The sequence below is a fragment of the Gadus morhua genome, chromosome 18, assembly GCF_902167405.1.
Source record: "Gadus morhua chromosome 18, gadMor3.0, whole genome shotgun sequence".
Classification (NCBI taxonomy): domain Eukaryota; kingdom Metazoa; phylum Chordata; class Actinopteri; order Gadiformes; family Gadidae; genus Gadus; species Gadus morhua.
In genome coordinates this window covers 142,651-158,499 of record NC_044065.1, presented here as the reverse complement: position 1 = coordinate 158,499, position 15,849 = coordinate 142,651, and the positions used below count along the sequence as shown (strand labels likewise).

Genomic DNA, 15,849 nt, shown 5'->3' with positions numbered 1-15,849 from the left:
ATAACGTCAGGGGGGAGGGGAGAGGTGGGAGACAACATAACGTCAGGGGGGAGGGGAGAGACAACACAACGTCAGGGGGGAGGGGAGAGGGGGGAGACAACATAACGTTAGGGGCAGGCATGCAAACTGGCTCGGGTCGAAAAAGGTGAGAATGATGCGTTAGCTGAGAAAAACACAGACCCACTATAGGGTTCCAGGTTTATACTCCGGGGAGTTTTCTTTTACATTTTTTATTACTTTTGTAATGTATTAGGGTTAGTCACAAGCTAAAAAAAATTACAGGACTGCGCACAATTACGAACAAAGCATTAATTTGTTATGCGCAAGGGCAGCCCCAATAGGTACACAACTTATTACAAAATTAAGAAAGAATATTGAGAAGAATAAAAAGAGGTGGGAGGACAGGGCAATAGGAGTATGCCATTATTTCTTTTTCTTCTTGGCCTGGACCAGTGTCTCAAGGGCCCGCTTTGCAAAACAGCGACTTCTCTCGGCTATATCGACTAGTATGCATCAACACAACTGGTGACCGGCTGAAAAATTCTCTTTTGGCGCGTTTCCACCGGAGGGTGCGTTCGGTTCGGTTCGCAAAGTTGAGGCACGGTTCGCGTTTCCACCGCCAAAAGTGGGCGTGACATGGGGATAAAAACAAGCCGCGAGGTATTATTCTGGACAATGGACATGTCGCGTAAAACGTTAGCTTGGGCGAACAAGGAGGTGGAGCATGGACCTATTAAAGACAATACTTTATTAAAGCATGCAATTGTGATGTAGAACAAAATAAAAAGAAAACAAAGTGCTTGCATGATATTGAAGCCTACATCGATCGTTAGTTAACTTGTGTGGTGGTGCCTTATCATTTGTTTACCCTCGCGTTGCCATGGCAACGTGATTGGACTCTCATTGGCTGAATCGATGAGAACGTTTAGATAATATAATGGTCGCGGGGAGACGAAGCTCTGTTCGTTTGTATATTTTATTTACGTGACCATCATTTTGTTATGTTTGTTTTGGGAATCAGTTCTCGTCGTTCACCTTCGGGATGTTACGTAGCTGCCGCGGCGATCGACATCCGGCCTACCATGAGGGTACTGTTGGCGGTGGAAACGCTCGTGGAATCGAGGCATTTAAAGGCTCCGCTGGCTCACGCTTGGCCGTTTCAGATGGTAGGGCGACTTTCTGCTCGCGCTGTCGGCTGGCCGCGCGGCTTCACGAGCGCGCGCATGTGTTCGACGAGCACGGAAGCGACAGTTCCACGGGAGTGCGCCCACTTGTCGTGCCTCCTGACAGAATGCCTGCGTCTTCTCTCTGGTCCGCTCGCCTATCCATTAAGAATGTATTAGCAGGCGCTACAAGGACTCCATGGCTGGCCATCAGACCCCCCCCCCCCCCCCCCCCCCAAATGTTTTCTCAACGGATCTCCACGAATCACACAAGTGGTCAATTTTGTCTTCAAACAGCGAATTTCGCCGAAAAGTGACTAGTTTTGCATGCCTGCAGGGGGGAGGGGAGAGGGGGGAGACAACACAACGTCAGGTGGGAGGGGGAGAGGGGGGAGACAACACAACGTCAGGGGGAGGGGAGAGGGGGGAGACACCACAACATCAGGGGGGGGAGGGGGAAGAGGGGGAGACAACACAACGTCAGGGGCGAGGGGAGAGACACCACAACATCAGGGGGAGGGGAGAGGGGGGAGACAATCACAAACGTCAGGGGGGAGGGGAGAGGGGGGAGACAACACAACGTCAGGGGGGAGGGGAGAGGGGGGAGACACCACAACATCAGGGGGGAGGGGGAGAGGGGGGGAGACACCACAAACTTCAGGGGGGAGGGGAGAGACACCACAACGTCAGGGGGAGAGAGGAGAGGGGGGAGACCCCACAACGTCAGGGGGGGAGGGTCTGCCTGTGCCTGGAGCCCTCCCTGTGTAGGGTTGTGTTACCTGGAGCCCTCCCTGTGTAGGGTTGTGTTACCTGGAGCCCTCCCTGTGTAGGGTTGTCTACCTGGAGCCCTCCCTGTGTAGGGTTGTCTACCTGGAGCCCTCCCTGTGTAGGGTCGTGTCTACCTGGAGCCCTCCCTGTGTAGGGTCGTGTCTACCTGGAGCCCTCCCTGTGTAGGGTTGTCTACCTGGAGCCCTCCCTGTGTAGGGTCGTGTCTACCTGGAGCCCTCCCTGTGTAGGGTTGTGTTACCTGGAGCCCTCCCTGTGTAGGGTTGTCTACCTGGAGCCCTCCCTGTGTAGGGTTGTCTACCTGGAGCCCTCCCTGTGTAGGGTTGTCTACCTGGAGCCCTCCCTGTGTAGGGTTGTGTCTACCTGGAGCCCTCCTTGTGTAAGGTTGTCTACCTGGAGCCCTCCCTGTGTAGGGTTGTCTACCTGGAGCCCTCCCTGTTTAGGGTTTGTCTACCTGGAGCCCTCCCTGTGTAGGGTTGTCTACCTGGGGCCCTCCCTGTGTAGGGTTGTCTACCTGGAGCCCTCCCTGTGTAGGGTTGTGCTACCTGTGTCTGGAGCTCTGCTCGTGGCGGTGGCTGCGGCTGCGGCTACGGGACCGGCTGCGGTGGCGCCGCCGTCTCTCGCGGTCCCGGGATGCAGAACGTTTCTTCTCGCGGTCCCTGGACGGAGAACGTTTCTTCTCACGGGACGCAGAACGTTTCTTCTCACGGGACGCAGAACGTTTCTTCTCGCGGACACAGAACGTTTCTTCTCGCGGGACGCGAAACGTTTCTTCTCGCGGGATGGGGGATCGCGACCGCCTCCTAGCACGGCGCTCGCGGGAGCGGGACCTGGGATAGAACCAGGAGGAGGAGATAGAGGTAATGAGGTTAGTACCAGGAGGAGGAAGAGGAGGAGGTAATGAGGTTAGAACCAGGAGGAGGAGGAGGAGGTAATGAGGTTAGAACCAGGAGGAGGAGGAGGTAATGAGGTTAGAACCAGGAAGAGGTAATGAGGTTAGAACCAGGAGGAGGTAATGAGGTTAGAACCAGGAGGAGGAGGTAATGAGGTTAGAACCAGGAGGAGGAGGTAATGAGGTTAGAACCAGGAGGAGGAGGTAATGAGGTTAGAACCAGGAGGAGGAGGTAATGAGGTTAGAACCAGGAGGAGGAGGTAATGAAGTTAGAACCAGGAGGAGGAGGTAATGAGGTTAGAACCAGGAGGAGGTAATGAGGTTAGAACCAGGAGGAGGTAATGAGGTTAGAACCGGAAGAGGTAATGAGGTTAGAACCAGGAGGAGGTAATGAGGTTAGAACCGGAAGAGGTAATGAGGGTAGAACCAGGAGGAGGAGGAGGTAATGAAGTTAGAACCAGGAGGAGGAGGAGGTAATGAGGTTAGAACCAGGAGGAGGAGGAGGAGGTAATGAGGTTAGAACCAGGAGGAGGAGGAGGTAATGAGGTTAGAACCAGGAGGAGGAGGTTAAGAGGTTAGAACCAGGAGGAGGTAATGAGGTTAGAACCAGGAGGAGGAGGAGGAGGAGGTAATGAGGTTAGAACCAGGAGGAGGAGGTAATGAGGTTAGAACCAGGAGGAGGAGGTAATGAGGTTAGAACCAGGAGGAGGAGGTAATGAGGTTAGAACCAGGAGGAGTTAATGAGGTTAGAACCAGGAGGAGGTAATGAGGTTAGAACCAGGAGGAGGAGGAGGAGGTAATGAGGTTAGAACCAGGAGGAGGAGGTAATGAGGTTAGAACCAGGAGGAGGATAGGTAATGAGGTTAGAACCAGGAGGAGGAGGTAATGAGGGTTAGAACCAGGAGGAGGAGGTAATGAGGTTAGAACCAGGAGGAGGTACTCTACCTTTTATGCTCTTTGCTCTTTGATCTGGTTCTGCAAAAAACAGAGGTCACTGTAACTAACAGGTAAGGGTTACCCTAAGGTCACTGTAACTAACAGGTAAGGGTTACCCTGAGGTAAGGGTTACCCTGAGGTCACTGTAACTAACAGGTAAGGGTTACACTAAGGTCACTGTAACTACCAGTAAGGGTTACCCTAAGGTCACTGTAACTAACAGGTAAGGGTTACCCTGAGGGTAAGGGTTACCCTGAGGTCACTGTAACTAACAGGTAAGGGTTACACTAAGGTCACTGTAACTAACAGGTAGGGGTTACCCTGAGGTCACTGTAACTAACAGGTAAGGGTTACCCTAAGGTCACTGTAACTAACAGGTAGGGGTTACCCTGAGGTCACTGTAACTAACAGGTAGGGGTTACCCTGAGGTCACTGTAACTAACAGGTAAGGTTACACTAAAGTCACTGTAACTAACAGGTAGGGGTTACCCTGAGGTCACTCTAACAGGTAGGGGTTACCCTGAGGTCACTGTAACTAACAGGTAAGGGTTACACTAAGGTCACTGTAACTAACAGGTAGGGGTTACCCTGAGGTCACTGTAACTAACAGGTAAGGGTTACCCTAAGGTCACTTTAACTAACAGGTAAGGGTTACACTAAGGTCACTTTAACTAACAGGTAAGGGTTCCACTAAGGTCACTTTAACTAACAGGTAAGGGTTCCACTAAGGTCACTTTAACTAACAGGTAAGGGTTCCACTAAGGTCACTTTAACTAACAGGTAAGGGTTCCACTAAGGTCACTGTAAGTAACAGGTAAGGGTTCCACTAAGGTCACTGTAACTAACAGGTAAGGGTTCCACTAAGGTCACTGTAAGTAACAGGTAAGGGTTCCACTAAGGTCACTGTAAGTAACAGGTAAGGGTTCCACTAAGGTCACTGTAAGTAACAGGTAAGGGTTCCACTAAGGTCACTGTAACTAACAGGTAAGGGTTCACTAAGGTCACTGTAAGTAACAGGTAAGGTTCCACTAAGGTCACTGTAAGTAACAGGTAAGGGTTCCACTAAGGTCACTGTAAGTAAACAGGTAAGGGTTCCACTAAGGTCACTGTAAGTAAACAGGTAAGGGTTCCACTAAGGTCACTGTAAGTAACAGGTAAGGGTTCCACTAAGGTCACTGTAGTAACAGGTAAGGGTTCCACTAAGGTCACTGTACGTAACAGGTAAGGGTTTCACTAAGGTCACTGTAAACTAACAGGTAAGGGTTCACTAAGGTCACTGTAAGTAACAGGTAAGGGTTCCACTAAGGTCACTGTAAGTAACAGGTAAGGGTTCCACTAAGGTCACTGTAAGTAACAGGTAAGGGTTCCACTAAGGTCACTGTAAGTAACAGGTAAGGGTTCCACTAAGGTCACTGTAAGGTAACCAGGTAAGGGTTCCACTAAGGTCACTGTAACTAACAGGTAAGGGTTCCACTAAGGTCACTGTAAGTAACAGGTAAGGGTTCCACTAGGTCACTGTAACTAACAGGTAAAGGGTTCCACTAAGGTCACTGTAAGTAAACAGGTAAGGGTTCCACTAAGGTCACTGTAAGTAACAGGTAAGGGTTCCACTAAGGTCACGTAAGTAACAGGTAAGGGTTCCACTAAGGTCACTGTAAGTAACAGGTAAGGGTTCCACTAAGGTCACTGTAAGTAACAGGTAAGGGTTCCACTAAGGTCACTGTAACTAACAGGTAAGGGTTCCACTAAGGTCACTGTAAGTAACAGGTAAGGGTTCCACTAAGGTCACTGTAAGTAACAGGTAAGGGTTCCACTAAGGTCACTGTAAAGTAACAGGTAAGGGTTCCACTAAGGTCACTGTAAGTAACAGGTAAGGGTTCCACTAAGGTCACTGTTAGTAACAGGTAAGGGTTCCACTAAGGTCACTGCACCATTGGGGTTCTCACCTCTTCTTCACCTTGTCCTCCTTCTCTCGCTCCTCTCTCCTCTTCAGCCTCTCCTGGTTCCTCACTTCCTGCTTCTCCACCACCGTTTTCTGGTCAGAATAAAACATTTGGTTCAACGGGTTCTCCTTTCCACGAGCCCCGGAGCACCGGTTCCAGAAGAACCAAACCCGGCAAAACATGCGATAGAGATTAAGATGGACGTCAGATAGTGACTCAATAGAAAGGCTGTGAGGGGCCCCAGAGACGAGAGGTAAAGACGTGTTGCTGCAGCCCATGTATCTGTGTTAGGGTTAGGGTTCAGCTAACCCTAACCCAGATACGAGGGTTAGGGCTAACCCTAACCCTAACCCTTGTATCTGGGGGGGTTAGGAGAGGTGGAGGTCTACAGTCTGGCTCCAGACGGTCCGTACCTTCAGCTGGTCCAGCTTCTCTCGGATCTGGATGAAGCCCAGGTGCAGCTTCCCGCCAAAGTGATCGGAGCAGAGAGCATAGGCGGGTCGTTGTCATGGAGACCCAGATAGGCAGAGCAGACCTCGCCACCCCTCAGCTTCTGCTGCTGGAAGCTGGAGGCGGGCATGGAGTTCCTGTAATCCTCCTGAGGGGGCGCCAGGAGACAACATTTAGAGATGAGGAGGAAGGGTTTCACCCGTTTAGATCAATCCCATCGGTCCCACCGTGAGATGAGGAACACCATGAGACCATCAGGAACGCCATAAGGAACGCCATGAGACTATGAGGAACGCCATAAGGAACAAACATGAGACCATGAGGAACGCCATAAGGAACAACATGAACTATGAGGAACGCCATTAGGAACAACATGAGACCATGAGGAACGCCATGAGACAATGAGGAACAACATGAGACAATGAGGAACGCCATTAGAAACATCATGAGACCATGAGAAACAACATGAGACATGAGGAAACGCCATTAGGAACAACATGAGACTATGAGGAACAACATGAGACTATTGCCAGCTTTTCCACTGCATGGTACCAGCTCGACACGACTCGGCTCAGCTCGCATTTTTTGCGTTCCACCCGCGAAAACATGGTATCTGTGTACCTGAACGTGGCTGCTTTTTCTAGTACCACGCCCTCGCTCTAGGTTCCAAGCAGCTGAGCAGATGCTAAAAGGTGACGTCGGCAGACGGCCGGCCACTGATTGGCCAGAGAGTGTGACGAAGTCACGAGAGCGACATGGCAACCATGCTGGTAACAGCCATAGCAGCGCCGCAGCCAACATATTCCACTTCTTCAACATGCCAGCTAATAATATGAACACGAATACCATCGCATCGATGTTCTCCATTGTTGTTATGTGGGTTCTGTCCATGTGTGGGTTACGTAGGTGTTGTTTGCGTCGCGTACAAAAATACGTCACGGCCCTTTCACGCAGCCGACCCCGCCCACGTCCCGGAGGTACTATTTGCGGTGGAAAAGGACCCGCGCTGCTACCGTGTCGAGTCGTGTCGAGTCGTGTCGTGTCGAGTCGAGCTACATGTGCGGTGGAAAAGCGGCATATGAGGAACGCCATTAGGAACAACATTAGACTATGAGGAACGCCATGAGACTATCAGGAACAACATGAGACTATGAAGAAAACCATGAGACCATGAGGAACAACATGAGACTATGAGGAACGCCATTAGGAACAACATGACTATGAGGAACGCCATTAGGAACAACATGAGACTATGAGGAACGCCATTAGGTACAACATGAGACTATGAGGAACGCCGCCATTAGGAACAACATGAGACCATGAGGAACGCCATTAGGAACAACATGAGACCATGAGGAACACCATTAGGAAGAACATGAGACCATGAGGAACGCCATTAGGAACAACATGAGACCATGAGGAACGCCATTAGGATCAACATGAGACTATACGGAACGCCATGAGGAACAACATGAGACAATGAGGAACACTATAGGAAACAACATGAGACCATGAGGAACGCCAATTAGAACAACATGAGACTATGCGGAACGCCATGAGGAACAACATGAGACAATGAGGAACACTATTAGGAACAACATGAGACCATTAGGAACAACATGAGACCATTAGAAACAACATGAGACCATTAGGAACAACATGAGACCATGAGGAACACAATAGGAACAACATGAGACTATGAGGAACGCCATGAGGAACAACATGAGACAATGAGGAACACCATTAGGAACAACATGAGACTATGAGGAACACCACATGACTATAAGGAACGCCATGAGGAACACCATGAGGAACGCCATGAGGAACACATTGAGGCGGTGTGGCCGTCTCCTCACCTCGGCGTCCTTCTTGGTGGTGCGGACCTTCTCCACCTCCTGCAGGACCTTCTGGGCCTCGTCCACGTTGCCCTCGGCGCCCAGCTGCTCCGCCTTGGCCAGAAGCTTGCCGATCTCCTCGTTCAGCTCGTGGACCTTCTCCGCCTGCAGCAGGACAACAGGCGTCAGGATAGGGCAGGCTGTCCGCTAGGGTCCTGACCGCTGTGCTGCAGTAGCTCAGCGTCAGGACCCCATCGGATCACTGTCCCCCGTCAGGGTCCAGAACCCCATCTCCACGGGACCCCTGGCCTAGGGGTGTGCAATATTAGATTGTGAAGGATTCAAATGTCTCCCTTGTCTCCCCGCGATCTGCCTTTACAGATCGCTAGTATCTTGCTACAGTGCACAGTCAGTAAGTTACGGTTCCATGGCTCATACTAGAGTGCGGAACGGGCCCGCATGTTTCTGTCCCGGCCCGCGTCCGACAGAGGAGAAACCAAGCTCGACACAGTTATTCCATCTTTTCTCAGAATAGTAATGACACGTTTACGTGTGTGAAAGCACGCCTTTATTAAACGAAATGCAAGGCATTATGGAATTGTCACCCTGCTCAGCGCCTCAAGCACGCGTTAACTGCGAGCATAAGAGGCTCAATCGTAACTTCATAAATTTCACAAAAAGGCCATGATAACTGAAAAAACTAATCAGACTGTCCGGCGCTATTCTCTCAATTACTTCTTAATTTCTTCTTAACGTCCTCCATCGCTCGCTTGCATTGCGTTACATGCACGTGAGCGTGCTGGGTGGATTGTGTGCGATGCACGGCTTGCACACGTGTTTCCGTTGTCACAAGAAGACTGGGGAACGCGACTGCTCATACATGGCAGACTTGCACTATCATTAAAGATCTGTTGGAAAAGGTACTTTGTAGGGTATGGGCGTGAGGAATCGATTACTCGAGTACTGCTCGTTACAAATGAACTCGGTTGGTGGGACAGGCCAACTTGAGTTTGCATATACACACACAAACAAAGTTTTTCTGAAGCAAATCTATCAATTTTTCTGTCGGCGCCACTAACGCATGCCGTAGGCACAAGCAAATGAAATGTATCCATTTCTGTGTGGCGCGTTCCGTGCCGTGTGCAGGCTACGCCAGAATTAAAAAGTTAAGGGATGTGGGTTAAAGCAAAGCGCAGCGAATAATTGAAATACTTTGAAGAAATAGGAGATCATAAGGTGAAACGTAAAATATGCCAAGCAAAATCGAGCTACCAGAGTACTACAAGTACTATGCGGCAACATATGCTCCTGAAACACAACGGTGAGTTCGGGAAAGCAGACCCGCAGCAACCAAGTGTGTCGGCTATTTTCACTGCCGCAAGACGCAGCTGTCGTCCCGGCCGTGTAAAGAAGATCACAACGCTGAGTATTTCCATATTCCATTTGCTGCCGTTTTATTTGCAGATTTAAATTATTTGCAATGGTTAGGCTACTTGTTTAGTTTTAGTTTTTTTAAACCGTTACAGGCCTTGGTTCGACGTGATTTAAATTGTGAGACGCATATTTATTTTTGTAAGGAAAATGTGTTTTGAACATATATTAACATTACATGTTTGGTTGTTAATATTGCCGTTCATTATTAGGCCTATTCCTGCTGCAGATGCGTTGCATTCTAAAAATAGATTCGATTAAACGAGTACTTCATTGAACCTCGAGGAATTCCTTCGATGACTCGAGTTTGGAATTTACTACTCGTGCCCATCCCTAGTACTTTGCCCTAAATGGTCTGTTAGTTCTTTCAGTTTTGTTACCTTTTAGCAGGGGTTGACACTAACGGTTGCCCGCTTGCCCGGGGCAAGTAAAAAAAATGTTTGGGCAAGTTGAGATTTTTCCTCGTTGCCCGAACGGGCAAGTGGATTTTGGGTGGATGTTAATATAAAAGCTATTTATTCAAATGTTTTTAGAAACGGCAGAACAACCTTTTGTTCCTCAAAACCACACAAAATAGAAATATTTGCAATTGATCAGCGCGCTGTCTTCTCTTCTCTCGGAAAAGCGAGTTAACAGACACGCATCGCTTCAGTGCGAATATAGCCCCGCCTTCTGTCACTCACTCGCAGTGCGGTCTCTGCAGTGATTCGCTAAAGGTTAGCCAACACAGCTAGCATCTCAAGTGCAGCACCTCCGCGAACGGTTTAGGTAGAAGTTAAATGGAGTAGTGATGGAGGAGTGCAGTTTGGAAGTACTTTGGATTGAGGCAAATTATCAAGGAAAGTCAAGAACACGGTTTTGGGTTTCATAACTGTGCACATGCACAAAACAATAGCAATCTTTTTCACGAAATTGGACCCTCACAAACTATATATTACATGAAAGCTGAGCCTCCACTTATTCCAACAGTCCAAACCATATCATTCTGTGACTAAAACTCGCAAATAACAACTTAAGAAGAAACGTCCCCTTTTCTTTTAACAACCAAAAATGAAGTATTACCTTTGTGATTTTTGTCCACAAAGTTGATTCTGATCTAATAAAACCACCATAAACAGATTATCCAGTATCTGGCCCAAATTTTGCAACTTAACATGGTGTTTTCAATCAATGAATAAGAGAAGGTTCTTAGGAAATAGGTAAATTGCCTTCAATCAGAAAACATATTCTTCAGCGCAATCTAGTGGCCATATATTTATTTGCGAGTGTTTGGCTTGGTGCATTCAATTGCCCTGAACTTTAAATAGAGGTGTCAAGTGTCAAAATTGTAAGATATCTACCTTTATTTGTGTCTCATAGTAAGACAGCGCTCCCAACTGATAACGACCAACTGATACTGATAATTATTTCAGGTGGAAATGTTATCTTCCACTTATGCTGTGTTCCATGGCTTTATTCACTTTAACCAAGTATTATCCCCATTGAATATTTCACTTGCACAACAATCTTTCTTTTGGCCCAAAGATGACATTATCGCCCTTGCAGTTGTGGAGATATAATCTATTTACTTTTGTTATGTTCTTTCCTGAACAAAACTTTTCCCCTGATATCAAAAATGGTATAGAATATCGATCTTTTTCCAGGAATAGTATTGAAGTTAGAAAATCCAGTATCGTGACTGACAACCCTACTAGAAACGCGATTGTGATTATTCAGTTAGAGCTACAAGAAACTTAAAAGTTAAAAAGACATATCTTTGCTACTACCTCTGACATTTAGTCATGTACATTTGCATAAAATCATGCAGGTCTACATATAACTTGGCGATAGCTTTAATAGGTTGGAACGGTGGACTGAAATCACTTCATGGCACGATGTGAGCGCTCGATAAATAAATAAACAAAGAGAAGTTTGTTATTTTTTATGTGCTGAAGCTAACATTCAGCTTCAGTCTGAGCTAGGAGAATTTTTCTGAGCCCCCCCAAAACCAGGCCGGGTGCCTGGCAAAAAGAGGCCCGTTCACGATTCTGATTATAATTTGGGCAAGTGAACATTACATTCGGGCAAGTTGAACCTGACCTGTACTTGCCCGATGGGCAAGTGCTTTTGAAACCTTAGTGTCAACCCCTGCTTTTAGGGCTAGATTTTTTTTTAAATAGGGAAATTAGTTTGGTTGTACTGTTCAGTTACTTGCAAAATAGACTTCGAAACCAACATAAAAAAGAATTGCGGTAAAATCGTGATCCTGCCTGAAAAGAATCTTGATGCGCTATTATACAGACTATGCGCTGCCAGGTTTTATGTTTCGCTGTCGGGTGCAGTGTTTGAGTTTAGCTTTGAAAGGTCCAAATGTTTAAATATTGAATATTATTTAGATTGTGTTACGGTCTGTGCTAGAGTCATTTAGGGTCTTATTGTTCACTAACAGACATCAAATCCTCTCTAGTTCGACCCGAGACGTTCCCTCTCTCCGCCTGTTGTCATGGTGACCTCTCCTCTCTATAAACCCCCACCCTTTAGGTAGGTATGATCTAGTTCAGAATAACTGAAGCTGTAGAGCGGGCCTGTCACTGGACGTCACCTTGGCCGCCACCTCAGCGCTGATCTCCTCCTGCGTCTCCGCCAGACGCTTCTTGGCCAGCTCCGTCCGGCGGTCGCAGTCTGCGATGAAAGACTCCAGGTGGTCCACCGCCTGGAGGGGGGGGGGGGGGGGGGGGGGGGGGGGGGGACCTTAGATCACTGCCTTAATACTATTACTAACTAACTAACAACAGCTAACCCTGGGGGGAGACCTTAGATCACTGCCTTAATACTATTACTAACTAACTAACTAACTACAGCTAACCCTGGGGGGGGGGGGAGACCTTAGATCACTGCCTTAATACTATTACTAACTAACTAACTAACAACAGCTACCCTGGGGGGGGGGGGGAGACCTTAGATAACTGCCTTAATACTATTACTAACTACTAACTACAGCTAACCCTGGGGGGGGGGGGAGAGAGACCTTGGATCACTGCCTTAATACTATTAATAACTAACTAACTAACAACAGCTAACCCTGGGGGGAGACCTTAAATCACTGCCTTAATACTATTACTAACTAACTAACTAACTAACTAACTAACTAACTAACTAACTAACAACAGCTAACCCTGGGGGGAGACCTTAGATCACTGCCTTAATACTATTACTAACTAACTAACAACAGCTAACCCTGGGGGGGGGGACCTTAGATAACTGCCTAATACTATTACTAATTAACTAACTAACAACAGCTAACCCTGGGGGGAGACCTTAGATCACTGCCTTAATACCATTACTAACTAACTAACTACAACAACAGCTAACCCTGGGGGGGGGGAGACCTTAGATCACTGCCTTAATACTATTACTAACTAACTAACTAACTAACTAACAACCAGCTAACCTGGGGGGCGACCTTAGATCACTGCCTTAATACTATTACTAACTAACTAACTAACTAACAAGAGCAAACCCGGGGGGGGGACCTTAGATAACTGCCTTAATACTATTACTAACTAACTAACAACAGCTAACCCTGGGGGGAGACCTTAGATCACTGCCTTAATACCATTACTAACTAACTAACTAACTAACTACAACAACAGCTAAACCCTGGGGGGGGGAGACCTTAGATCACTGCCTTAATACTATTACTAACTAACTAACTACAGCCTAACCCAGGGGGGAGGACCTTAGATCACTGCCTCAATACTATTTACTAACTAATAAATATAACAGCTACCTAACTCTGGAGGAGGGGAGACCTTAGATCACTAGCCAAATACTAACTAAGAATAGAAGCTAACCCTAGATAATTGAGCTTAATACTTAGTAAAACGACCGTTGCCCCAAAAAGAGAAACTCACGTCCAGCTCAAAGAACAGGTCCCGATCCTTGGAGGCGATCTCGTAGTCGGCCCTCAGAGCCAGGTCGTGGATCTTGGAGCATTCCCCCAGGTCCATGCGCTGTTGACCACAAACACATGTTATTGGGGCTGTTGCCATGGACAATAAACAGGTGGCCAAAACCCGGAAGGCCACAACTAAAGCTTGGATAACTGTTGTACCACACACACACGCCGCTCACCGTTCCAGACAGGATGTCATGAGGGCAGCAGTTCAACAGGTGGCTTTTGCAGACTCGCTCGTCCGTGAACTTGACGCGCTGCCGCGTCTCATCGCCTGAAACAGTCCAAGAACAGCCAATGAGCGACCCCTTTCATACCGGCTACCTGCTGCGAGGCTTCAGAACCTACTCATCTACTGCGTTATTGTCTTCCAGTCAGTTTCCAATGTGGCCAGAGGCCTAACTTCATCCCTACGGCTGAACTTCAAGGAATTGCTCCATCCAAAGTGAATAACAATGTACACTAGAAGTTAAGATATGCGGTGACAGCAGCTTACCAGGACACGCAAATGTGAGGGGATATCAGTTACCAAAGTCTCAACAGTCCAATAATCAGATGGCCTTCCAGTAGTGTAGCTTACCTGACCCAATGCCTCATTAATAAAACATTGGAATGAGGTTCAGCTTAAGATGAGTTTAGCTCTGCCCGTGATACAAGACTCAGGCCCCTGTGTCTGAACTCAAGCAGCGAGCGGTAAAGCTGAACTAGTGAGGTCTAGGTGGATTGGGGTGGACAGGTGGGGAAAGGGCTAGCTGCTGGAATGTTCTCGCTGGATGTCAGCGTTCCCAGCTGTTACTACTACACAGTTGAGAGCTGGTTTTGGAATTATGGTATAATATAGGTTAACATTCCAGAAGTACGCTCCAGCCAAGTCCTTAATAGATGTGGGACATTGAAAAGAAATTCAAAAAACACAGAATCAAAAGAAAAGTGAAAACGAAGGAAAGAGTTAGTTCATACACACTGCGCTCTGCACCATATACTGTACCCCTCTGCATCTTCAACACCCCAGCGGCAGAGTTCTAAACCCGCTGTTGAAAAGTATAAATGGGAACAGTGTTCTTGCCCATACCTGTAGTAAGAAGTTAGGAGTCATACACAAAAGTCAGATTGCAAAGGATCTGTGCAAAATGTTGTGTGTCTAACAGGTCCTGTGGAAACAGACGTATGTCGGAGCATTGAGAACTGCTCTAATGACCGTGACCACACGTCTTTATACTGAAGCTCCAAACTGTTAATCTAGTGCCACTGGAGATTTAGCCATTTTGTGTGATAAAAAAAAAACAACGTCCAGAAGGCAAATAAATGGTTTGGATATTCATCATAACAGCTTTAAAAATCATGTGTGACTCACGGCTCGATGAACATGAGGCTTTCTGCAACTCCTTTGCAGATTGATGTAGGCTGGCAAAGATACTGAACCTTTATGAATAGAATAAAGGGGCCAGAATTGTTCAGTTTGTATGCAACATATGTATGGGATGAATTTAATATCTCAACACAATCGCCCACAAACACACCACACCGTCAATCACACTATGAGGATCCTATTCTAAAAAGATTGAAATGAGCCAGAAGTTAGCGAATTTCCACCCATTCAACTGAAAGAAAAGATGAACTTCTTCTGTGCGGGTTGGTTCGGATGTAAATAGGTCGCCATGTATGTTGAGAAGACACCATACTGCTTTATTAATTAATGTTTGTATCCACAAAAAAAAACGTTCGAAGAAGAAATGCAAGGTTAACAATAACATAAGGTTCCGCCCTATTAAATAGGTCTACACAATATTCACCATTCCTTTGGTTCTACCGACATAGCAGGGTTAATGCTTTTTTTGCCTATATCTGACAATTTAGGGTAACCAGACTATTTAGAAAATGGGTTTTGTGGTTCAATTCTCCAAATTCCGAGGGTTCAGACCCGTTCCCTGTGGTTAGGGTTAACGCTAGGGTCGAGGTTAACCCTAGGGTTAGGGTTAACTCTAGGAAGCGGGAGTCGACGTCCAATACATCCGATCAGAAACTCCGTGTCACGATTGAAAATAAACAGTGGGCGAACCCCAATGGATACAAACATTAAGGAGGTGGTCGAGACTGGCCTACATAAAGAACACAGCCGCCGGCAGTCACCCATTCATCCCTCGGTGGTTCATCCCGACAACACAACGAGCCTTTACGACGGCGCCATCTTGCTAAGTAGCTAGCTCGGCTAGCACCCTGCTCCACTCACCGTCCCTCGCTGTTCCCATGAGCTGGTCGAGCAGAGCTCTCATTTGAGCTTGAGCAGACATCTCGCGTGCCTCTTCTCCAGCGTCTCCCTATCTCCCGGCCGATGCACACAATATCCCTGGTTTATGTTATATATTTGAAATATATCCACTCTTCCTAGAGACGCCACTTCGAGCTTCTCTTCCGTGAACCGCCCGCCAGCTTCCGGTTTTCAGTCAATGGAATGTCCGGTATGAACCCGCCAATCACA

At 47.4% G+C, this 15,849-nt stretch overlaps 1 protein-coding gene across 1 annotated transcript; it reads right to left on the bottom strand.

The window, feature by feature from the left end:
• Positions 1-2,490: 2,490 nt before the first annotated feature.
• On the bottom strand, positions 2,491-15,810 carry luc7l (LUC7-like (S. cerevisiae)). The gene is given in 10 exon segments (XM_030339688.1): positions 2,491-2,779; positions 3,787-3,816; positions 5,724-5,812; positions 6,134-6,208; positions 6,211-6,318; positions 8,027-8,170; positions 12,018-12,128; positions 13,330-13,428; positions 13,550-13,644; positions 15,601-15,810. Coding segments are annotated over 10 exon segments (1,101 nt in total). The 5' UTR covers positions 15,662-15,810.
• Positions 15,811-15,849: the final 39 nt, after the last annotated feature.